This window comes from Rhinopithecus bieti, unplaced genomic scaffold (assembly GCF_001698545.2).
Source record: "Rhinopithecus bieti isolate Rb0 unplaced genomic scaffold, ASM169854v2 scaffold_641, whole genome shotgun sequence".
In the NCBI taxonomy this organism is placed as follows: domain Eukaryota; kingdom Metazoa; phylum Chordata; class Mammalia; order Primates; family Cercopithecidae; genus Rhinopithecus; species Rhinopithecus bieti.
The window spans coordinates 5,301,964-5,327,177 of NW_016803417.1; the positions used below are offsets into that span (position 1 = coordinate 5,301,964).

General features: G+C 37.1%; 1 protein-coding gene across 2 annotated transcripts in view; it reads left to right on the forward strand.

Moving 5' to 3' along the window:
* PGM5 (phosphoglucomutase 5) overlaps positions 1–25,214 on the forward strand; it is a 184,801-nt gene that overhangs the window by 25,068 nt on the left and 134,519 nt on the right. For both annotated transcript variants that reach the window (XM_017883838.1, XM_017883828.1), the window contains exons 3-7: positions 1,287–1,449; positions 7,778–7,924; positions 10,824–10,949; positions 14,924–15,114; positions 15,711–15,865. In XM_017883838.1, the coding sequence (XP_017739327.1) occupies positions 1,287–1,449; positions 7,778–7,924; positions 10,824–10,949; positions 14,924–15,114; positions 15,711–15,865 (782 nt within the window). The remainder of the gene's footprint in view (positions 1–1,286; positions 1,450–7,777; positions 7,925–10,823; positions 10,950–14,923; positions 15,115–15,710; positions 15,866–25,214) is intronic.

A 25,214-nucleotide genomic window follows, 5' to 3' on the forward strand; every position in this document is an offset into this window, starting at 1 on the left:
CCCTCCCTCCCTCCCTTCCTTCCTTCCTTCCTTCCTTCCTTCCTTCCTTCTTCTCGCTCTGTAGCCCAGGCTGGAGTGCAGCAGTGCCATCTTGGCTCACTGCAACCTCTGCCTCCCAGGTTCAAGCGATTCTCTCGCCCCAGCCTCCAGAGTAGCTGGGACTACAGGCGTGCACCACCATGCTCAGCTAATTTTTGTGTTTTTAGTAGAGAGAGGGTTTCACCATGTTGGCCAGGCTGGTCTCAAACTCTGGACCTCAGGTGATCTGCCCACCTCAGCCTCCCAAAGTGCTGGGATTTCAGGTGTGAGTCACCATACCCAGCTGAGGTTCTGCATTTCTATCAAGCTCGCAGGTGATGCCCATGCTGCCAGCCCTTTGAGTAACAAGGGGGCTTGATTACCAAGCTTGGCTGAACATTGGAATCACCTGTGGAGCTTTAAAACTACTAATGCTGGGCTCTTGACGCCAGAGATCGCAATATAATCAGTCTGGAATGTAGTCTGAGTACTGGGATTATAAAAAGCTTCATAAGGGATTCTATTTTGTAGAAATATTGAGAACTACTAGATTGGATGATATTGAATCCAATTTTAAAACAAAGTGTAGCAATAAATGTTCTTCAGGGCTGTGTTGCTGACTTTTTAAAAAGTCAGTTTTCTAGCTCTAGAAAGAATCTGGTTGCATCCACAGATGACCTCCAGATCTCTGCTTAGCATGACTGGGTAATTTCTCCAATGCCTCCAGCACATGCTGTCACTTAACAGCAGAAAAAGAATTCCTACTTTCAGGAGAACAGTCATTCCTGAAGTACAGATGATGAGGTTGTAGTAAATCAGTCCCCTTGCTTTCTGAGCTTGTTCTAAGTTAGAGGAAGCAGAAGAAGTAGAGAAGCACTCCATTCTTTTTTCTTGTAATCTCTGGCATGTGTACAGGCATAGTTTCTGAGTCAGTACCAAACTAAGAACTTCTTGTGTGATTCAAGCTAATCCCTCGGTTATCAAAAGCAGATGTTTCAAACTACTGAAGATCAATGAAGCATATCCTATTTACAGGTTAATAATTGACTACTAGATGTGGGTGCCCCAAATGTTCTTAGAGACATGAGAAAGGAGAGACAATGTCAGAGTTCCCCCTACTCTGCCTCCCCTAATCTAAAGCCCACTCTATTCCTTTTGTCAAGAGATTGGCTGTATGTTAACAGAGCCTGGGGCACTTTCCTGTTGAAATGCCTTTAATCCCAAGCAACTGGATTGATTTTATTTTATTTTATTTTTGGATGGTTTAGATTGGACGACTGATTATTGGACAGAATGGAATCTTGTCGACACCTGCCGTCTCCTGCATTATCAGGAAGATCAAGGCAGCTGGTGGAATCATTCTAACAGCCAGCCACTGCCCTGGAGGACCAGGGGGCGAGTTTGGAGTGAAGTTTAATGTTGCCAATGGAGGTATGTGGTTCAGAATATGCTTAATAATCACGATTTCTTTCCTCTTATATTATTATAGTCTTACAGTGACCCTTTGATGATAGACAAACAAGGAGAAGAGGACCAGGCTCAGAAAAATTTAGTGAGGTGCCCGAAGTAATCCAACAAGAAAGTGGCATAACGGGCTCATGAACCCATTTGGGGAGTCTGTTTGTCCCCTGTACTCCTCAACACAAACAACTGAATAGTTGATGCTTATCTGATATGGAAGGACTCTGAATATTAAAATTAAAACATACCCTGAAGGTCGTTGTCTGAATGACAATGACCCTCATTTTACACATGAACAAATCAAAGGCCTGAGAGGCTGAGTTACTGCTGAAGGCCACAGGGTTGATCGGGGTAAGATTAATGACTTTTAGCCCAAATCCTGGGCTCTCATTTTCCTACAGTGTTGACGTTCTCTCAAAATCATAGAATTATTTCACTTTTACTTAAAGCAATTTATAGTTTGAGGGTCCTTAGTGAAGGGGGTGGAATATATGTATGAGGGTAAATTTCTTTTAAAATTGAACACACACAAAATAGGGAGAATAAGAAATAGATAACATGTACCCATTATCTTGTTTTTCTATTTTGCTTATCTTTTTTTCTGAAGAATTTTAAGGCAAATTATAGCATAAGAACATTTCACACCCAAATATTTTGTATGCCTCTCTTAAAAGAAAGACATATTGCTGCATGACCATGTTAACATACCTAACAATAATAATGCTAATTCTCCGATATCACCTGAAAACTAATCTATAATCAAAATCTCCAATAATCCCCAAAATAACATTATTATTATTTATAGCTGTTTTATTCAAATCAGGATACATCTAAGGACCATGCATTTGCTTGGCAAGTCTCTTAAATCTGTTTTAATCTAGAACACTGAGTTTGCATGAATGTGGGTAGGAGCCAAATTTTAACCAGCAACAGTTACCATTATAAATTATTCCTGATCCCAGGCAAAACAGTGCATTCTGAAGGGAAAACTTGCTATCTATCCCTCCTTGCAGACGTTTTACACATCATCCAAACAAAGTGTATTCATGTTGAATATTTAAAAAAAGCAACAACATTGTAACCACAAAGCAGAAAACTAAACCACCAAACCACAAAGGTAGACAACAATTGAGGAAGAAGGGAACAAATTATCTACAAAATAACCAGAAAACAATTAGCAAAATGGCAGGAGTAAGTCTTTATCAATAATAACCTTGCTTGTACATGGGTTAAACTCTCCAATTGAAAGATATAGAATGGCTGAGTGAATCAAAAACGAGATCCAACTAGATGCTGCCTACAAGAGACCCATTTTTAAACTTTAAGAATAGGTATATACTGAAAGTAAAGGGATAGAAGGAGATATTCCATGAAAAGAGTTACCAAAAGAGAGCAGGGATGCCTATACTTATCTCAGATAAAACAGGCTTCCAGTAAAAGCTGTTCCAAGAGACAAAGAAGGTCATGATTTAATGATAAAGAGGTCAACTTATGAAGAGGACATAACAATTGTAAATGTATATGTATCCAACATTGAAGCACTTAAATATGTAAAGCAAATATTAATGGACATGAAGGAAGAAATATACAGCAATATAACACTAATAGGGGACTTCAGTATCCCACTTGCAACAATGGAGAGATCAACCAGACAAAAAACAAGACAACACTAAATTTGAACTATACGTTAGACCAAATGGACCTACCAGACCTATATAGAACTTTTCATCCAACAACAGCAGAATATACATTCTTCTCTAGCATACATAGAACATTCTCTATGATAGACTATATGTTAGGCCACAAAATAAATCTTGACAAATTCAAAAAGATTGAAATCATGTCTAGTATTGTTTCCAACCACAATGGTATGAAGCTAAACATCAGTAACAAGAGGAATCTTGGAAAATTTACAAATATGTGGAAATTAAACAACATGTTTATGATAAGCTGATGGGTCAAAGAAGAAATCGAGGGAAATTAAAAAATATTTTGAAATTAATGACAATGGAAACACAATGTATCAAAACCTACAGTATGTGGCAAAGTCAGTTCTAAGAGAGTTTATAGCAATAAATGCCTACATTAAAAAAGGAAAAAGATCTAAATAAATAGACTAACATTATGCCCCAAGGAGCTAAAGAAAGAACAAACTAAACCCAAAGTGAGCAAAAGGAAGGAAATAATGAAGATAAGAACAGAAGTTAATAAAATGTAGTACAGAAAAACTAGAAAATATAAATAAAATCAAAAGTTGGTTCTTTGAAAAAATAAAATCTACAAACCTCTAGCCAGACTCACTAAAAAAAGCCGACTCAAATAAATAGAAATGAAAGTGGAGACATTGCAATAGATACCTCAGAAATGAAAATGGTCATAAGGGATTATTATGAACAATTTTATGCCAACAAATTGGAGAACCTAGGAGAAATGGATAAATTTCTAGAAAAAATAACCCATCAAGATTGAATTGGGAAGAAACAAAGTTTGAACACTCCAACAACAAATAAAAAAATTGAAGAAGTGATTAAAAACTTTCCAAAATAGAGAAGCCTAGGACCAGATGGCTTCATGGCTGAATTTTATCAAACATTCAAAGAATAATTATTACCAATACTTCTTAGACTCTTCCAAAAAATAGAGTTACAGGGAATACTTCCAAACACATTTTATGAGGCCAGCATCACCTTGAAACCTAAGCCAGATAAACATATTGTAAGGAAAGAAAACCATAGGCCAGTATCTCTGATAAATATTGATGAAAACCAAATTCAACAACACATCAAAGAAATTATGGATCAAGACCAAGTGGGATTTATCCTTGACATGCAAGACTGGCTAAATAGAATGAAAGAAAACACATGATCATCTCAATTGGTACAGGAAAGACATTTGGCAAAGTTCAGCATTCTTTCTTGACAAAAACTCTTAACACTTTAGGTATAGAAGGAAAGTTTCTCAACATAACAAAGGCCATTTTGAAGAAACCCACCACTAACATCATAATCAACTGGGGACAACTGAAAACTTTTCCACTATTTAGTACATGGCAGGGATGCCCACTCTTGCTATTTCTATTCAACATGGTATTGGAAGTACTAGCAAGAGCAATCAGACAAGAAAAATAAGTAAAACTCATCCAAATCAGAAAGGAGAAAGTAAAATAATGTCTATTTATAGGCAATATAATCCTAAATACAGAAAATTCCAAAGATCACACACACACACACACACACACAAATTTTTAGAACTAATAAATGAATTCAGTAAGTTGCAGGATACAAAATCAACATACAAACACCAGTAGCATTTCTATACATAAATAATGACCCAGCTGAAAATAAACAAAACAATTCCATTTATGATAGCATTTTAGGAAGCAGTCTAAAAAAATACTAGGAAAAATTTTTTTTTTTTTTTGTTTTTTTTTTTTTTTTTGAGACAGAGTCTGCGCTGCACCCGGGCTGGAGTGCAAAGTGGCCGGATCCAGCTCAACTTGCCAAGGCCCGCCCCCTGGGTCACAGTGCCATTCCCGCTGCCCAGCCTGCCCGAGTAGCTTGGGATACAGCAGCCCGCCACCTTCGCCCGGCTAGTTTTTGTATTAGACGGGTTTCACCGGGTTAGCCACAGGATGGCCTTTGATCTCCTACCCTCGGATCCGCCCGTCTCGGCCTCCCAAAGTGCTGAGATTACAGGCTTGAGCCACCGCGCCCGGCCCAGGAATAAATTTAACCAAGGAGGTGAAAGACTTGTATACTGAAAACTATAAAACATTGATGAAAGAGATTGAACAAGACACAAATAAATAGAAAGATATCCTGTGGTCATTGATCATGGATCAAAAAACATTACTATTATTAAAACATTCATACTACCCAAAACAATATACAGATTTAACACAACCCCTATCAAAATTTCAATAACATTCTTCATGGAAATAGAAAAGCAATACTAAAATTTGTATGGAGCCACAAAAAACCAAAGCATTGCTGAGGAAAAAAAGTTGGAGGTACCACAATTGCTGATTTAAAATTGTATTATTACAAAGCTAAAGTAAAAACAAAACAGTATGATACTGGCATAAAAACAGAAACATAGACCAATGGAACAGAATAGAGAGCCCAGAAATAAATCAAAATGTATATAGTCAACTAATTTTGGACCAGGACACCAAGAGAATATAATGGAGAAAGAAAAAAACCTCTTCAATAAATGGTGCCTGGGAAAACAAAAATGTGAAAGAATGAAATTGGACCCTTATTTTATACTATACACAGAAATAAACTCCAAATGAATAAAAGACCTAAATGTAAGATCTGAAACCATAAAATCCTAGAAGAGAACATAGGGAAAAGTTACTGGACATTGGCCTTGGCAATGATTTCTTGGATATCACATCAAAAGCTAAGGCTACAAAAGCAAAAACAAATAAATGGGACTACCTCAAATTAAAAGCTTTTCAATTTTCATTTATTTTATGCACTTTAAAATCTCTGTTTGGGTATTCTTTTTTAACATTTTAAAATGTATTTTTATATGAGTCCCTGTAGATTTGCTGTATCCTTTAAAACACAATTATTTTAATATATGTTATAATTGTACATATTTTGGGTGTGCATATGATGAAAGTCGTTGGAGTGGAAGATATACATCAAAGAAATTGGAAATTGACAAGGAATTCAGAAGTTGTTGATGAACTCTGAAATTATCAACATGAATGGTTAAACGGCATTATGAAAGCTATCTAGAGAGACAGTACTTGCTTTCCTTTTGGAAACCAGTGTGCTTTGGCATTAAAACTCAGGGACTTGAAAATGATGGACACAGCCAAAAACATAGTGTGGTGCCTGGGGTGTAGGGAGTGGAGGGAGATATTCATGCATTCTGTAATCTGGCAACCATAAAATAATACAAAAACTAAACAGGACTACCTATTCTTTAAGTTTCGTGAAGGGCAAAAAATGGTAAGGAGTGAAGCAAAGGGCTATGTTTATTTCTTTGAGGTCTTCACTTTTCCCACACAACAAGAAAATTGTTGGTAAAATCTTCTGGGCTGTCTTCTCTCCCACTTATTAAACTAGGACTATTGCTGTTCTTTTTTATGAGCTTTTATTGGGATACGGTGATGGTGCTACACTCTAAGGCAGCGCTGTCCAAGAGAAAAATATTATGAGTCACATACACACTTTAAATTTTTAGTAGCCACATTAAAAAAGGGAAAAGAAACAAGTGAAATTCACATTGTATTTTATTTAAACTACTATATCTAAAATATTATTATACCATGTCATCAATATAAAAATTATTAATGCAATCTATTGCATTTTCTACTAACTCTTCAAAATTTGGTGTGTATTTACAATTACAGCACACTTCGACTAGCCACATTTTAAGTGCTCAACAGCTAAATGTGACTAGTAGCTTTTATTGTGTTGTATTGGACAATGCAGTTCTAATGACTGAGATATTTTAAAATCAAGAAACAATTTTGTTCAGTAGAAAGTTACAGTATAGTTGACAAGTAAGATTCATACAGAAAGCTATACATCTGTCAATTATTTATGCTTTAGATCTTTCAATCTACTTATTTGTTTTCAACCTTGTTACAAAACAACAAAATCTAAAATGGCTTGCATTAAGATATACAAGGTTAAAAAAAAAAAGCAAAATCCCCAAAGGTGAAAAGTATTGATTTCATGTTCAATTTATTTAAAGTCTAATGCTACTTGTCAATTTGGCCTTTCGCGGAAATGCATCATTTATTTTTAGTTGAACTTCATTTTAGAAACTGGGAAGTGACTAGAGATTATGAGTTGGGGAAAATAATTAACTTACCCTGCTAAGCTCACACATCAATTAGGCAGCAGGAGAAAGCATAGTTTTCTCTTCTAGGTGCACTGGGGAAGCTGCAGTGTAAATCTGGAATCCCTCACTTCTGTCAAATGCATATCCTGTTTGTGTCTCATATCCTGAATAAAGCTGATTACGTAACCAGGTTTCCCTGGCAGGTGTGAAGCTATTTTTAGGAAAGATGTGTCACTACTTAGAAGTGGATTAAAACAAACAAACAAACATATGGGTTGTTAGTCTACATAGAACAGGTGAGGCTGACCAAATTTCCACCATAGTGGATGAGTACAGTATAAGAAACGTCAAGGCTAATTGAACTGTGAACCATTGATCATTGTTTAGAGAACAAATGAATCTTTCTCTGCCTGGTGGAGGAGGATGGTGACATATCTCTGTTTGAAATTCATGAGACTTTTAAAAACGTGTATTTTTGGTGTTCAAATGTTAGGTCCTGCACCTGATGTTGTCTCAGACAAAATCTACCAAATCAGCAAAACGATTGAGGAATATGCTATATGTCCTGATCTGCGAATCGACCTATCTCGACTAGGAAGACAAGAATTTGACCTAGAGAACAAATTCAAACCATTCAGAGGTAACAGGTTTTATTTTGAAGAAGTCAGAGTAACCATGTGGATGGGGCTGACTGGTTTCTGTAGGGAAGTACATTCATGAAAATTATTGCATTGTCACTCTCAGGGGTGACTCTTGATAAATACGTGTAAACTTAATGTGGTGTAGAGAGAAGACATGAGAGCAGCCAAGATATTCAGAACTGGAAACTCTCAAAAACCACTTCCCAAACTCGGTATCATTTTCAACATAGGAAAAATTTTATGGTTGACTTCATTATAACATTCCAAGAATAGGCTGTGAATTGCCAAAACTTGTCTAAGCAATTAAGGTGAAGATGCTGGAATGCCTTAGTTAAGAAGGAACCTAACAAGTCAGTGGGGTTATTAAATTTCTCATGAAAGGTAGGAGTTTCTTTTCCAAGCCATAACCAAGCTTGGAATAATTATACATCAGCTTACTGAATGCATAATTATTGATCACCTACCCTATGCCAAGCACTGTGTTAGGAGATTTTACAAAGGAATTCAGTAACTACCAAATATATTTAGGCAAGTGATTCAAAAATTAAAGAACCAAAATGAGATTGTCAAAACTATTATCTTATATTGTAAAACAAATATAACTTCTACAGTACTCAGACGATAGTTTTTTTATTTTATAGATTAATTTTAAACCATATGACAACATTAATAACATGTGTCTGTATATCATTTCCCCCCTTATATTTTATCCTATTGCTTTTTCCTAGAAGGCATAAAATAGCAACAGATCTAACACGTTTTATTTTTTTAGTGCTACTGTAAATTTGAATACAGTTTGTATTAAGATGGTATCCTTATTTTAGAAGTAATTTAGCTTAGCCTAAAAGATGAAATACCTGGTTTGTGTCCATGTGATATTTTAGGGACAGAGAAAAGCTTTAAATGGATTGTGTGGGGGTCACAGTATTGGCCCAATGTTACCAAGTCTTTCTTGAGAAGTTTTGAGTCAGTTGTTTGCTTAGGTAATGAGCACAAATTTGCAGAGAGCCATGATACTCACTGGAAGCAACAGTGCCTGCTTTTGCTAATCTAGCTGGGAGAATGCACAGGCATATGCGTGCACACGCATGGGATGGCTGGACAATTGAAGGCAAGGGGTACATTATATTAAGCAAAATGATTTCAATATGCTGATTACATAAGGTTAGAAGGACTGGGCTTATTTTTGGCATCTTCACAACTTTTATAGTTGTCCAAGAGACTCAAATCTTCGTGAGCTCTCATTCAGGCTCATTGCTGCAGCCACATTGCTAGTGCATGAATTTTCTAAAATGTTACTGATACCAGGAGGTGGGTAGAGGGATTCCCTGGCTTCCGAGAATTTGGAGATAATCGTTTGGGATAATTTATGTGCTGTATTCTTGCTGGTTCAAGTGTTGAGCAAAGCTTGTGTTAAGTAGAAATAATTCCTTTGCATTTCACTTTGAAGTGTCAAGAGCATGAACTAATTGATGTGAACTTTCAATTTTTCCTGACGTCTTGCTCCCTCGTTTTTCACATTTGTTTGGTACTGTGTGTTGCCTATTATAAATACCAAATGTATTTAGGCAAGTGGTTTAAGAATTGAAGAGCCAGAAAGAAACTGTCAAAAATATTATCCTATAATGTAGAGTGAGTAAAACTTACAAAGTACTCAGGGCATAACCTTTTGTCTTACAGATTAATTTTTTTATGGTGGTAAAATATACATAACAAAATTTACCATGTTAACCATTGTTAGGTGTAACTTTATACAGATTAATTTTTAATTACTTTATAGATTATTATGCTCCTCATGTAAAAGATAATTAAAAGTACCCGTGTTACAAATATAATTATATTTGAATGGACACATAGATTACATTGACTGAAGTGCAAGAAAAAATATTTTTAGATATGTATTTGATCAGATGAAGGGATAATATTATATGGCACATTAAGATCTCATCCATTAAATATCACACCTGGATTTACTAAAAATTATTGAAAGTGCATTGGTAGTATCTTCAGTGCAAGTTTAAAAGTATTTCAGGGTTTCAAAGTAGTATGTATTTGAAAAATCTGAAAACAATATACCTAAGTTTCAAAATTTGGCTATGAATTTAAAAAAGCAGGGCTCCTAGACAAATTTTGGCACCTAAAGAATTGATTTACTACTTCTTGGACAAGTACTTTCTGAACATTAGTTATATACTGATTGACAAGTATGAAAAATGTATTCTGAGCTTTTTGGTATGTCAAATATATGAATAAAACTTTCTGGATTCCTGGTTACTGGGTGGTGCTAGAAGCTGGAGAGCATTTGTGTTTAATGAGAATTTCTAGATATTTGCCATTCACTTGGAAATTGGGTGGAGATTGGGCATGAATGAGATTTCATGCAAACTCAGGACCAATTCTGCACTCGAATCTGGTAGGCACAATGGCATTTGGAAAATAGGGGTCACTACTGAGGTCACTTGCTGATTTGTTTCATACCAGCTGAGTCAGTCTTTGGCCAGCCCCCACAGGAAAGGCAACTGGATATGCCAAAATGCCTCTAAACATTGAGATGTGTGCTGTGTGCATTTTTTGGGGGCAGGGAACTGGGGACAGGAGTAACAGGGCACATTTTTATCTTAATTTATTCTTGTGGTTGATTTTTTCCTTGCAAAGAAGAATTTATAACTTGGTATCATTTATACCCACTGAGCACTTGAAAAGTTTGTAGTATCTTGATTGTGCCTTGATTTGTGATTTTTGTCAACAAATGGGCACTTTACTTCCCACATCATGTGTAGGGATATGATGGGCTTGTGATCAGAATTTCACGCTGTTAAGGTAGTGATTCTTTTTATGCTTCCAAGTATCTTTCATGAGTACAGTCAATGACATTTTCCTTTATTTTTCTATCTTTAGTGGAGATAGTGGACCCAGTGGATATCTATCTCAACCTCCTTCGGACCATCTTTGACTTTCATGCCATCAAGAGTTTGCTGACTGGGCCCAGCCAACTAAAGATTCGCGTTGATGCAATGCATGGAGGTAAGCTCATAGTTTTCTCCAAATCAGTGGGCAGGAAATATTGAGACCTCTACACCCGTTGGGTTTCAGAGGTTACGAGGAAAGTTGGATTCATAGATATTAACACAACATGTGTATGTTCAGATGTTTGGAATGTTCTGGAAAACTTCAGGACCCTTATTTCTGTCTTTGGATGTAAACAAAAACAAAAGTTGAACAGATGAGTTTGAGGTTATGCATGTTTGAGTGTGCAGTATAGTAAAACTGTTATTTATTTGATCATATGCATGGCATAAACAGTCAAATAGTTCAAGATTTATTATGAAAAAATCTGTACCCAACTCCTGTCTTCCCCCAGTTACCTTCCAGAGTTAAACTTTTTCAATTTTTTTCAGCTGTTTCTTTTTTGTATTTATCTCCCTATCATTAAATATTATGAATATACAGGCTCTTGTTGATTTTTCAGTTTTGAGCATTACTGATTTCATACTATGGAAACTGGAGCTGCAGCTCTTTTTCACCCTCTCCACCCACCATCCACCTCTCCACCCACCCTCTCCACCTACCAGTTAGGGAATCCAAGCATGCTTCCCTAATTATATCATCAGTTTGGTAAGATCAGTATCTAGTGTTTACATTACCACAACACAGCTGAGCCATGCAATATGCTATAATTATATTTCCTTCACAGTACAAGTTTTTGGTTTCCTTGGAAATAGCAATTGTCTTGTTTTCTCATTGCTTGGTTTTAATCAAGTGTATTTACCACTCTTAATCCTCAAGCTCTCCCCCAGTGTCTAAATCTCCCTTCACTTCATTTTCCTGGAGACTTTGATCTGCCCCACTCTGCACTGGTTGCTCTCTGAGCATGCTGCCATCATGGAATCTCCCTTTATCGTCATGGTAGTAATTCTTTTTACACATCTCTTATGTTGAATGTCCTTTTCCCTGGTTTCTTTGTCTGACACCTTGATTTACTCCTACATTTTGGAGGAACATGTTCTCCAGGGACTCTGTGAGAGAAAGCTCATGGTAGGTAAATATTTTGAGTATTGTATACCTGAAAAGTATCATGTATCTAAAATATATACAATAAAATATTGTATATATTTTATTCTATACTTGCTCTTGATTAATATTTGACTGATACGGAAATCTAAGTTGGATATTATTTTCCTTCAGAAGTTTGATGGCATTGCTCCACTGTATTATAGCTATTATATTAAACTTGAGAAATCCAATGGTGTTCTGATTTTTAATCCATTGTATTCCTTTTTCTTCTCTGGAAGCTTTTAGGACCTTTGACTTGTCTTCAGTGTTCCTCTGTTTTACAATAATGGATCTTAGTGTGGGACTCTATCTTTATTATGTTGGACACCTGATGGACCCTTTCAGTCTGAACACTTGTGCCCTTTAACTCTGGAAAAGTTTTTGAATTGCTATTTAGTAACCATTTTGGTTATTGTTCCTACTGAACTGATCCTTTAATTATTCTATTTCCCCTTCTCCTCCCCAATTTTTCATCTCTTTATTTTGTTCTACTTTCTGGGAAATTTCCTTGACTTTATCTTCCAGTCCTTCAGATCTACCATTATATTTTTAATTTCCCAAAACTTTTGTTTGTATTTTCCAAAGATTCTGTCTTTTAAAAATAGCATCCTAGTTATGTTTCATGGATACTATATCTTTTTAAACTTAAGTTTACTGAGGTATAATTTATATACAGTAAATTTACTCCTGGTAGGTATACAGTTTGATAAGGTTTAATCAACATATACAGTCATGTAACCAGTATCACAATCAAGATAGAACATTTCCATTACCCCAAAGAGTTTTTTGCAGCCCTTTGTAGTCAAACCTCTCCCCTTATCCCCAGCCCCTGGCAACCACTCATCTGCTTTCTGCCCCCATGGTTTTGCGTTTTCAGGAAAGTTATATAAATAGAAGCATACAATATGTTGCCTTTTGCTTCAAGCTTCTTTCACTCAGCATAATAATTTTGATAAACATTCTTGGTGTTGCAGGTATCAGTAGTTGTTCCTTGTTACTGCTGAGTACAATTTCATTGTGTTGTTGATATACCACAATTTGCTTATCCATTCACTGATTGATTAAAATTAGGTTTCTTTTTTTTCTAGTTGTTGGCTATTACAAAGAAAGATACTGTGAACCTTAGTGGACAAGTCTGTATGTTTTCATTTGTCTTGGGTAAACAGCTAGGAATGGGATTGCTGAGTCATATGATATGTGTATGTTTACCTTTATAAGAAATGACCAAACCGTTTTCCAAAATACCTGTACCATTTGCACCACTGGCAATGTATGAGGGCTCCAGTTTATCTGTATCTTCACTAATACTTGGTACTGTCAGTCTTTTCCATTTTAGCCATTCTACTCTATTTTGTTAATCTCTATTAGGTATTACTGATATATTTTTAAAAGTTTTATTCTCCCTGTATAATTTTTGTTTCCTCCAGGTTTCTCTTTACTTTTTGTTTATTTTCACCTCATCTCAAATACGTTCCTCAAAATTTTGGTGATCCTTGGCTTCCTGGCATATTTAAGAATGAGGCACTAAAAATCGGCTGGGAGCTCTGAGCCTGCTGTGGGTCTTCCCCATGGGCTTTACTCTAAAGGCTTCTGGCTAGGCTGTTCTGTTCTTTCTAGTTGGGCTGATCATATTCCTCAGGAAAAGAACTTCCAGGTTCTTGCCTTAGCATGATCTGGCCTACAGGGAAGACAGCTTTGCTGCTTTTTCCAAACAGTATGAGCAATGTTTCTGGGTTTCAGCCTCATTGCCTGGTTTATACTGTATGTCCATCTTTGAATCAATTACTCTGGCTAGGAGATGGAGGACACTGATTGGGCAGACCTAGGTCACCTCCTTAGTCTTAGGGAGGTGGGATTTAGCCATACCCAGACCCCATGAGCTGAGATATGGGGAAGGGAGTTTTTCTCCAATAGAAATCACAAATGCTGTATCCAGAGGAAGAGGAAATGTGTACTGGGCAGGCACAATCAAGAGATGTTCACTATTGGAGGATTTTGTGTTGTATTGGTGGAAAATAAGTGGAAAGCAGTATCTTTCAGATATTTCAGTTAGGAGGATTATATGCTGTTCCCCAAATGTGCCCTATGTTCTACCTCAGGCTCTGTTCGCTTGCTCATAGTGTTCCTTCTGTTTAGATGGGCTTCCCACTCCAAACCCAAATCCTTGTCAACTTTATATTATTCCTTCAAGTTCCACCAGAAGTGCTGCTTCTTCCTTGAAGCCTTATGTGTGGTTATCACTTCTCTTAAGCCATTGGATATAATTATTTCATCAATGTGCATTGTTTAGTCTTACCACTGCAGTCATTCATCTGCAGCTTTTACTCATCCCACTACTAGATTACAAGCCCAGGAATGTAGAAACTATGTGCTTTGCACCCCTTCAATATGATCCTTTCATTTCCTAGCAGAGCAGCTCTATGTTAGGCACTCCATAATGTTCATTGAACTGGAAAATACTATTCCTTGGCATGTATTTTGGTAAAATGTGCTTGTTTTTATATGCTTCAGTGGTTTATAGTGTTTAATTATATACTTGGCAGAGTCCAAATGATTGCAGAGACAAAGAACATTGCTAGAGCCCTTTAATACTTTTGCGTATGTTCAGCTAAAGCTTTTAATACATGAAAAGCAACAGACAATGAATCATTATTACGTAGCTGATTTCTTTCTGGCAACATTTTAGAAAAGTTTTGGGAGAAAAAATTTATGTAACTAGATGATTGAATACATCTTCTGTATTCCTACCACAGTAACTAGCACATAGTAGATGCTCAATAAATAGTAGTTCAAGCAAATATCATTCTCTATTGTGTCTTTAAAAAGATTGTAAATTTATATTTTTCTTCTGAGTTATTAAATTGTGTTTCCTATACTATTCAGAACAAATTACTCGGGGGAGAAGTTTCTGCAAATATTTAATATTGCTGTGTATCTATTTTCAGTTATGGGACCTTATGTGAGAAAAGTTCTGTGTGATGAGCTGGGGGCCCCAGCCAATTCTGCAATAAATTGTGTTCCCCTGGAAGACTTTGGAGGGCAGCACCCTGACCCAAACCTGACATATGCAACAACTCTTCTGGAAGCAATGAAAGGAGGAGAATATGGATTTGGAGCTGCATTTGATGCTGATGGGGTAAGTAGGAAAGTTCTCTGTCTGCTGACGCTTTGACCATATAATGAGCCATGAATTGGAAAGCAGAGAATTAATGAACACATCTGGAGCTAACATGTATGGGACATGTATGCCGTAACTGGCTCTGCATTTGCCCTTCTCTTTAGTGACTAAGTATTGCAATTAAATAGCGATTACTTTTCTGAGGTCCAGATTTACATTATGGCATACAAAGGTTGTTTATTTAAATATATATATATTATTCAATAAATCTTTATTTATGGCTGGTGTTGTTGAAAGCACCAAGTTAAGAAATCAGCTATTTCTGCAAGAACCAGTGTTCTCTATTATGTTTGGGAGAAAGAAAGAATTAAGTGTTTGGGGGCTTCTAAAGCTTGAGCCACATTTCAACAGGTGGAACATATTCCTGGTGTGTCAAGATTCTGGGCCCTTGATACTCAGAGATTTAGAAGAATGTTTCCCATGCTCTCTTTGGCCTTGTTCAAGTTGTTAGGTTGTTAAATATAAGATGGCAATAAAGTGGATTGTGATGATTATAGGAATGGGCGGCTAGCAGATGCTTCTGTCCGATCATTTTTACGCATTCCTTCCTACAGGACCGTTATATGATCCTAGGCCAAAATGGCTTCTTTGTGAGCCCTTCTGACTCCCTGGCCATCATTGCTGCCAACCTCTCTTGCATTCCATATTTCCGTCAGATGGGGGTCCGCGGGTTTGGGAGGAGTATGCCAACCAGCATGGCCCTGGACAGGTAAGCAAGGATGTCACCGTGAAAAACTTTATGGTAGATCTTTGACTTCAATGTCTCTTTTGTTGGTTGCTGGCACTCACTCTCCCCTGCTCCATTTGGGAATGTGTTGAAAGCATGGGAACATGGTATAGTGTACTGGGTAGAAGCTGGAGAATCAGGTGGCCTGAGCTTAATTCTTGGTTCTGCCACCTACTAGCTGTGGGAATTTAGCAGACTTATTTAGTCTCTGTGCCTCAGTTTTCTTCTCTGTAAAATATGGATAGTAATAGTAATATCTTTATATGGACTGTTATGAAGTACAAATGAGGTGATTCATGTAGAACATTTAACATGGTGCCTCGTACATAGTAAATACTACATAAATGTTTAGCAACAAAACGTATTAACCTGAAAGTATGTATGTATAAGTAAGGGGGAAAAAGCATGGGTTTTGAGGTCAGATTATATTATGTTCAAATGCTAGCTTACAGCCTTATTAGCTCTGTACAAACAGAAAAATGATACTTCATAGGTTTATTGTAAGAATGAAATGAGACAGTGCATGGAAAATACCCAACAAGAGATTCACTCAGTAGGGTTCTAACTAACCCTATTAGGTTTCATTCTTCTTGCTGTATCCATCCCTCCCATCTATCACCCTGTATTATAAAACATTGAATTTCAGAATCTGACATTTTCAAACAGCATGTATTATTATAGAAACACTATATGTGCCTGGTGGAAAGTTAGAAAACACAAATAAGAAAATGTAAATATCATACCCCTTCCTTGGGTTACCTATGTTAATAGAAAAATTTATATTACTTACTGTATCTTTTTCTATACATATACATTATACACATATAATTAAAATTCATAATTAATATACATCATATATGCATATGTAATTTATTTGCCTTTTGTAATACTAAAGACATCAAAAGGTACATGGCTTGTCACCTGCTTTTTCTTTTCCATCAACAATCGCCAACTACCAATTAATAAATTTTGACCAGGCGTGGCGACTCACACCTATAATCCTAGAGCTTTGAGTGGCTGAGGTGGGAGGATCACTTGAGGCCAGGAATTCAAGACCAGCCTGGGCAACACAGCAAGACCCTGTCTCTACAAAAAAATTTTCTTTAATCAACCAGGTGTGGTGGCATATTCCTGTAGTCCCACACCAAATGTTGATGAGGATAGGAAGCAACCAGAACTCTCATACTTTGCAAACAAAAGTGTTAAAATGAAAGACAGTTTGGCAGTTTCTTGTAAAATGGAGCTTACATCTGACCAGCATTCCATTCCTAAATATTTACCCAAAAATAATGAAGATGTGTCCACAAAAAACCTGTATAATAAGATACATAGCTGCATGATTCATAATAGCTAATAACTGGAAACAACACAAATGTCCATCAACAGGAAATTGCAAAAATAAATGGTGATATATTTATACATTTGTATACTATGCAATAACAAGAAGGAATGAAATACTGACACATGCTGTGGGTGTGGATGAATAAAAATATATAAAATGATAAAAAGCCAGTAACAAACAAGTACATAATATATAATTCCATTTCTGTGAAGTTTCAGAACAGGTAAACATATATATGGCAATAGAAATTATGACAATCTTACCCTATGAGGGATAGGAAGAAGGCACAGGGAAACATTCTGAGGTGATGGGAATGTTCTGTCTTAATCTGGGTGGTGGTTACATGGATGTATGCATTTTTCAAAACTCATTGAATTGTACCTGTAAGATGCTGCATTTCACGGTATATAAATCTTACCTTATAAATAAATCAACACCATGAGAAAATAACCACAAAATCCAGAAAATGAGATTCTGTGGGACAAATTAGCAAGGCATGATGTCGCATGCCTGTAATCCCAGCTACTTGGGAGGCTGAGGCAGGAGAATCACTTGAACCTTGGAGGAGGAGGTTGCAGTGAGCCGAGACCATGGCATTGCACGCCAACCTGGGCAACAAGAGAACACTGAGGGAAAATTTGAGTATGATCTTGGTTTCAGATGACATAAAAATTATTTATTTATTTTAGAGAAAGGGTCTCACTCTGTTGCCCAGTCTGGAGTGCAGTGGTATGATCATAGTTCACTGTAACCTTTAACTGCTGGACTCAAGCAATCCACCCACCTCAGCCTCCTGAGTAGCTACGACTACACGTGTGCCATCATACCCAGTTAATTTTAAAAGCATTTTTTTGTAGAAATGAGATCTCGTTTCTACAAAAACGAGTTTGAGGCCTAGGCTGGTCTCAAACTCCTGGCCTCAAGTGGTCTCCTTGCTTCAGCCTCCCCAAGTGCTAGGATTATGGAAATGAGCCTCTGAAACTGGCTACTTTTAATCTTCTTCTTAGTATCTTTTGATGAGCAGAAGTTTTAAATTTTGATGAAGTCCAGTTTATTTTTTCTTATTATTAATGGATTATATGGTTATTATATATGTCTTTTTCCACTACAAGAAATTTATGCTTACCCCAAGGTCAGAAAGATATTTTCTCTATATTTTCTTCTGGAGTCATTGCAGTTTTAACTTTTCTTATGTCTATGATGATTTTGATTTAATTTTTGAGCATAGTATAAGGTAGGGGTCAAGGTTCACTTATTTCCCTTATCCAGTTGTTCCAATCCTATTTTTAAAAAAGAATTTTCTTTCCCCTGAATAGCCTTGGTACCATTATTAAAAATCTGTTGACCATATATATGTAGATCTATTTCAGGATTCTCTCTTCTATACCACTATCTATTCGTTGATTTGTATGTAAATATTACACTGAAATCAGGTGAACTCTCCAACATGTTTTTCTTCTTTGTCAAATTAAAGGGAAATTATATGTTCTAGGTCCTCTGCATTTTATTTCATTTTAGAACCAACATCTCAGTTTCTACCAGAGCCTACTGGGATTTTGATTGGAATTATGTTGAATCTGTAGAGCCATTTGGGGAGAATAGTATTTTAATAATATTGAATCTTCCAATCCATGAATATGGTATATCTCTCTATTTAGGTTTTCTTTAATTTCTCTTACCTGTATTTCATAATTTTTAATGTAGTGATCTTACAAAATTTTGTTAAATTTATTTCTGAGGAGTTTCTTTATTTTGATGCTATTATAAATGTTTTATAAATTTAATTTTCCAGTTATTTGCTGCTAGTAATTTTTTGTAAATTGACCTTGTATTCTTCACTAGAGGGGAGAAGAATCACCTACCTTTTGGATTCCTCCCACTCTACTTGTCTCCCTGGGGTGATATGGACATTAAATCCATGATGGCGAACTAAACTCACTTTAAAATTCTTGCCTAACAGTACCAAAGAGTGGTATGTGATTCCATGTTTTCTCCCATTTACCTTTGTCTACACCCTTCCTTAAAAAAAAAAAAAAAAAGACTCCGTAGAATTGTAGGGAACAAAGCAAAAATGGGACCATTTCTAGAAATTGAGAACTCAGAGTAATGTAGGATCCTGAGTGCTATGTAGGGTATTTAATAATATGGGAGTGGCCGGGCGCGGTGGCTCAAGCCTGTAATCCCAGCACTTTGGGAAGCCGAAATGGGCGGATCACAAGGTCAGGAGATCGAGACCATCCTGGCTAACCCAGTGAAACCCCGTCTCTACTAAAAAATACAAAAAACTAGCCGGGCGAGGTGGCGGGCGCCTGTAGTCCCAGCTACTCGGGAGGCTGAGGCAGGAGAATGGCGTGAACCCGGGAGGCGGAGCTTGCAGTGAGCTGAGATCCGGCCACTGCACTGCAGCCCGGGCAACAGAGCGAGACTCCATCTCAAAAAATAATAATAATAATAATAATATGGGAGTATATTTAACCGTTCCACTTAAACAGAATCTTACAATTTAGAAAGAATTTGTAACATATCATCTCACTTGATCTTTGCAATAATTTTGTGAGGTAATTGAGATAGGCATTACTCTCCTCACATTAAAGATGTTAAACCAATGATCAGAGAGCTTAAGTGACTTGTACAAGGTCACACAGTGAATTAAAAATTGACTCAGGATTTGAAACTAGATCTTCTGATAATACGGTATGACTGTATCTGCCCAGTAACTATAATTGGATCAAAAGGGTCCCTGATAAACCAGTTGAGAATATTGTTCCCTGTGGGTTAGCAAATAACTTTCCAAAACATGGCTAGGGGGAAGCTGGTTTCATTCTGACAACAAAAACCATTTGTCCTTGTTTCTTGTGGAAATTTCCCAGTAGTTCTTTATTTCACTTTACGCCCCCCACTTCTCAATAAATATCTGTTTCAGTCAGAAACCAGAGGCCTTGCTTAGAAATTTCACAAAGGACCTGTTCTGACATGTAAGTGACCGTTTAAAAGGATTATTCATGCTTGCTGGTTGGGATTCAGAATTCTGTGGGGCTCTGACGTGGCGATTTGTTCTGGGTATTTGATCTGTTGTGTAGGTCCCAGGTGGATTCTCATGATGGACACTTTATAAGCTTCTTTCTTCCTAGGTAAAATCAATGCAGCTTCAAAATTTTAACCTTGACAATGGCTTCCCATATAGCTTATTTTTTAAAAATTAGTAAAATTATAGGAATGTGCCCCTAAATGCCGGGCCCTGGAAGAATAACAACGGAGGACACAGTTGAAACCCATTAAACGACACACTTGCCTAAACTCCTGGGATTCCAGAATAAGGGGAGGCCTGTACCCTTGAGACTGATGAATTATTCAGACAAACTTTCATTGTTCACAGATAATTGTGGTTCCCCAAGGGAAGATTTTCAGTGTCTTTAATTTCTACTCTTACAGTGTCACTAAAACAAGGATTCCATTTAGCCCAGAATAATACAGTTTCAGTCTTGAAAATGGCATTCTTTTGGGGCTTTGTCATTCTGAATGTGTCTGATTTGTGGTTGCAGATGAATCTGTGTTGCTGAAACATTTTGGTTCAAATGATTTCAGAAGTAAAACACATTGAAAGTATGTTTGCGGCCTGAGGTCCATCTCCACCCCATGTGGAGGTATTAAATAATCCTTTGTGTCATCATCCTTCAATAATATTTATGAAGCACCCATCTGTGCTTGGGGCTGTGCCGAATTCTGTGCAAAACAAGGCAAATGCACACAGACTCAAGCCCTACTCACTAGACATATTTACAGTCTCAAACAAGGCTAGCATCCTTGAATACATCCCAAGAAGCCAGATCTAAAAAGTATGTTTTGACTATGAAAAAGGCCATCCAAGGTCCACCACCCATAAACATGGTGGTGAATGGATTAGAGCTCATCTACCCTCTATTTGCTCTTATGCCACCCCTATGGTTCACCATTTATTCACTCAAGAAATGTTTATTAAGGATCTCCTATGTCCTAGACATGGTTCCCATGGTGGTGCTTCCAGTCTAATGCGGAAGACAAAGAATAATACGTAAGGAAAACATACAGAAACACAAATTGTAACATAGGCTAGTGGAAATGAACTTGGTGCAGTACTCATTGGTGGGTATGGAGCATCTTGCTTAGATGGGAGACCCAGGGAAAGGACTCTTGGAGGAGATTAGGCATAGGACCAAAGATCAGAAACAGGCATCTGGACCTGACTGTGATGCTGGGATTAGAAATGACACCCACACATGTGAAAACACTTACTCCTCAGAATGTAGTCTACAGCTCTTTGTTGCCAATCCCCAATCTAAAATATGTGCTATAGCTTTATCTTGAACATACTCAGCTGATCGTTGGAATCCAGACAGTGTTAATCCTGCAAGTATGCAAGTATCTACTGATCTCTGGTGACCTCGATTCTTACCGCGTCCTTTAGATCTGTGCTGTTTCATCTCCCAGAACAGTCATGATGGATGACAGTGGTAGAAGAGATAGTGATGTGAGCTAATATCTAATTACTCAGTCTCCCATACATTGCTTCTGCTACAGAATGATGGGAATTATTTTGTATATTCAAATGTAACCTATATTAAAATAAAAGAAAAAAAAAAGAAAGCCCTTTATCATGTAAGTTATTGCCCTGAAACTGTATAGCTGATTCAGTTAGGATCAAGGCAGGAAAGAGGTGGCACTCTCAAAAAGGGCTTACTAAAGAGGATTTAGTAATTGTAACTTAATAAGCTGGTCTAAGATATGCGTAAGGTTAAGGAAACCAAAAAACCCAAAAAGGAATGGGGAGGCACCTTAGCATCAGCAATAGCAGGAAGCTGTTAACACCCCTAGGACTAAGAAGGGTCCAGGGAAGAAGTCAGGGTGACCATAGCCTAGTGACGTCTGGAGTTGTGAAAATAGGGCTATCAGACAAGAGCTGAACTTGGCAGTGGGGAGAAATACCCCAACTTGTTTCTATTCTCACCCTGCAACCTCCTCCTGGTGCCTCCTAAAACCAAACCGTACTGGAAGCCAGAGGGCAGCATATGGAGTTCTGCCTCCTGGGGAAGAGAACAGGGCATTTGATGAAGTGGGGACTTTGAGGTAGAAGGAGACAAAGAGTCACCAGCATAACCAGCACAATCGTCCATCTTTTTGCTAATTTCTGTTTGCTTATCTCCTAGTCTCATCCTCTTTCCTCTTTTTTGGACCTCAGGCATAGAGAGTCGAGTTAATCATACTCTTCATTGAACAATCCTTTAATAATTGGTCTGATGGAAGGCTCATTTCTTATTACTTCAAAAAGATAATGCATTTCTTTTTTAAAATCTCCATTCTTTTAAACTTTTATTTATTTTTTATTATTTTATTTTGTATTATACTTTCAGTTCTAGGGTACATGTGCACAACGTGCAGGTTTGTTACATATGTATATATGTGCCATGTTGATGTGCTGGACCCATTATCTCTTCATTTACATTATGTATATCACCTAATGCTATCCTTCACCCCCGCCCCCACCCCACAACAGGCCCCGGTGTGTGGTGTTCCCCACCCTGTGTCCAAGTGTTCTCATTGTTCAATTCCCACCTATGAGTGAGAAAATGCGGTGTTTGGTTTTCTGTCCTTGCGATAGTTTGCTCAGAATGATGGTTTCCAGCTTCATCCATGTCCCTACAAAGGACGTGAACTCATCAGAGAGCCAAATCATAAGTGAGCTCCCATTCACAATTGCTTCAAAGAGAATAAAATGCCTAGGAATTCAACTTACAAGGGATGTGAAGGACCTCTTCAAGGAGAACTGCAAATAACTGCTCAACGAAGTAAAAGAGGACACAAACAAATGGAAGGACATTCCATGCTCATGGATAGGAAGAATCAATATCATGAAAATGGCCATCCTGCCCAAGGTAATTTATAGATTCAATGCCATCCCCATCAAGCTACTAATGACTTTCTTCACAGAATTGGAAAAAACTACTTTAAAGTTCATATGGAACCAAAAAAGAGCCTGCATTGCCAAGACAATCCTAAGCCAAAAGAACAAAGCTGGAGGCATCATGCTACCTGACTTCAAGATAATGCATTTCTTTTCTCTCTGTTTGACTGCCCCGCCATAGACAACCACAAAAAAAATGTGTTTATTGGGTTTTGTTTGTGTATATATTTTTTGCATATATTTTTACTTAATGTGACTAGTACTATATAAGAGATATTTGATTTCTTAATTTTTTTCCACATTTTAAGATCCACAAAAGACCACATTTTAAGATCCTTTCAATGGCTGTACATCCATCTAGGATGTTGCTTCTAACTGCTGCTTATTTATCCGTGAGCGCATCCATGATATTTTGACTCTTGATTCACTCAGCAATGAACGCTGAGACTGCTTCTCACTTCCTATTGCAGTGAATACTGCTGCACAGGCACCCTGTGGATATGTGTGAGAATCTCTTTAACACGTGTATTCAGAAGCAGAATTGTTAGGCCAGAGGGGGTGTCTATATTTAATTTAGTCAATTTTGACCAAATACTGTCAGATTGGACTCCAGAATGCCCATCTCTTGCCTGCTTCTCCAACCAGTCTCTAAGTTCCTGCATCTTCAAATCCAGGCCAACACTTTGTGTTGTCTAACTTTCTAATTTTTATCCAGTAGACTAGATAGAGAGTAACATACCATTGCAATTTTAATTTTTCATGTCTCACATTACTAACGAGCTTGAGCATCTCTTCATATGCATGAGAAATTTGGGAGTTTCTTTTTCTATTAATTGCCTATTCCTGTCCTTTGACCTTTTTTTATTTCTATTTAGGGTTCTTCTTTTTAGTCTGATGAATTTGCGGAAGTTCCTTGGATGATCTAGATACTAGACCCATTGTCAGTTTTAGGCAATTCTAATTTTCATCTTTTATCTTTAGACAAAATTTTACCCTTGAGTTTGATAGTCAAATTGATATCAGTAGACAGATCGGTTATAGACAACTCAAATTTAACTTGTATAAATAGCAACTTTTCTAATTTTTCCTGAAAATTGTTTTTCCTGTGTTTAGTCTCTGGGTGAGTCACCTATTATAATAAACTTTGGAATAATCCCTCATTCCAGATGTACCACTAATCACTTGGTTTTGTTAGAGGGATCCCTTAAATATTTTTAAACCATTATTTCTTCTCCATTCCTACTTTTCCTTTTCTACTTTAGGTTCTCATGATCATTTGTTTGGAATATTGTAATAGTCAATAAACTGTTTCCACTTCCTCTAGACTTCCTCTTCTTCATTTCGTCTTCTGTATTGTCCCAAGGGCAGTTGTTCTAAAGCAGAAAGTTGGGCGTTTTCTTCCCTTGTTTAAAATGGGTTGGAGGGTTTTGAATGCCTGCAGGAGATTCCATCTTCTGGTTACACAACATGCATAATGTCCTGCAGACATTCTTATCCTGCACTCTAAACATGCCATGCTGCTTACAGTTCCTCAAATTTGATGTCTTCACATTTCTGTGCCTTTGTGTGCACTTCTGTCCCTGAAATATATTTCCTTTGCCCCACTTCATCCCACTTTGCTGTTCTTTGTCTTTTATGGCTTGAGTCAAGCATCCCTTCTCAGTCCTTTGATAAAATGTTCCCTCCACCCCAACAGATACTTCAAAAAGTTAGCTACTGTGAGCTATCAACATGCTTCTTTTGACTTTTGTACAAAGAGAAATTTGGTGATGCTATCTGTTGGTTGCAAAGAAAAATATACCCAAATAATAAGAAAATGAATGATGTATAATGACCCAATCTCCTTTGGGTATAATAAAACTATGCCTGATTTATGGTTTTCATTTACATTTAGGTGAGTTTGTAATTAGTTGAATTTTTAGTAATGATATGTGGGTACTGACTCTCTTAGCAAATACAGCTTAATCAATGTGAGATGAAAGGAAGCAACTGAGTTGTAGTTATTTCCTAGTCGATAATGAAAAACCCCCCTCAGCCTGAACTTCAGCTCA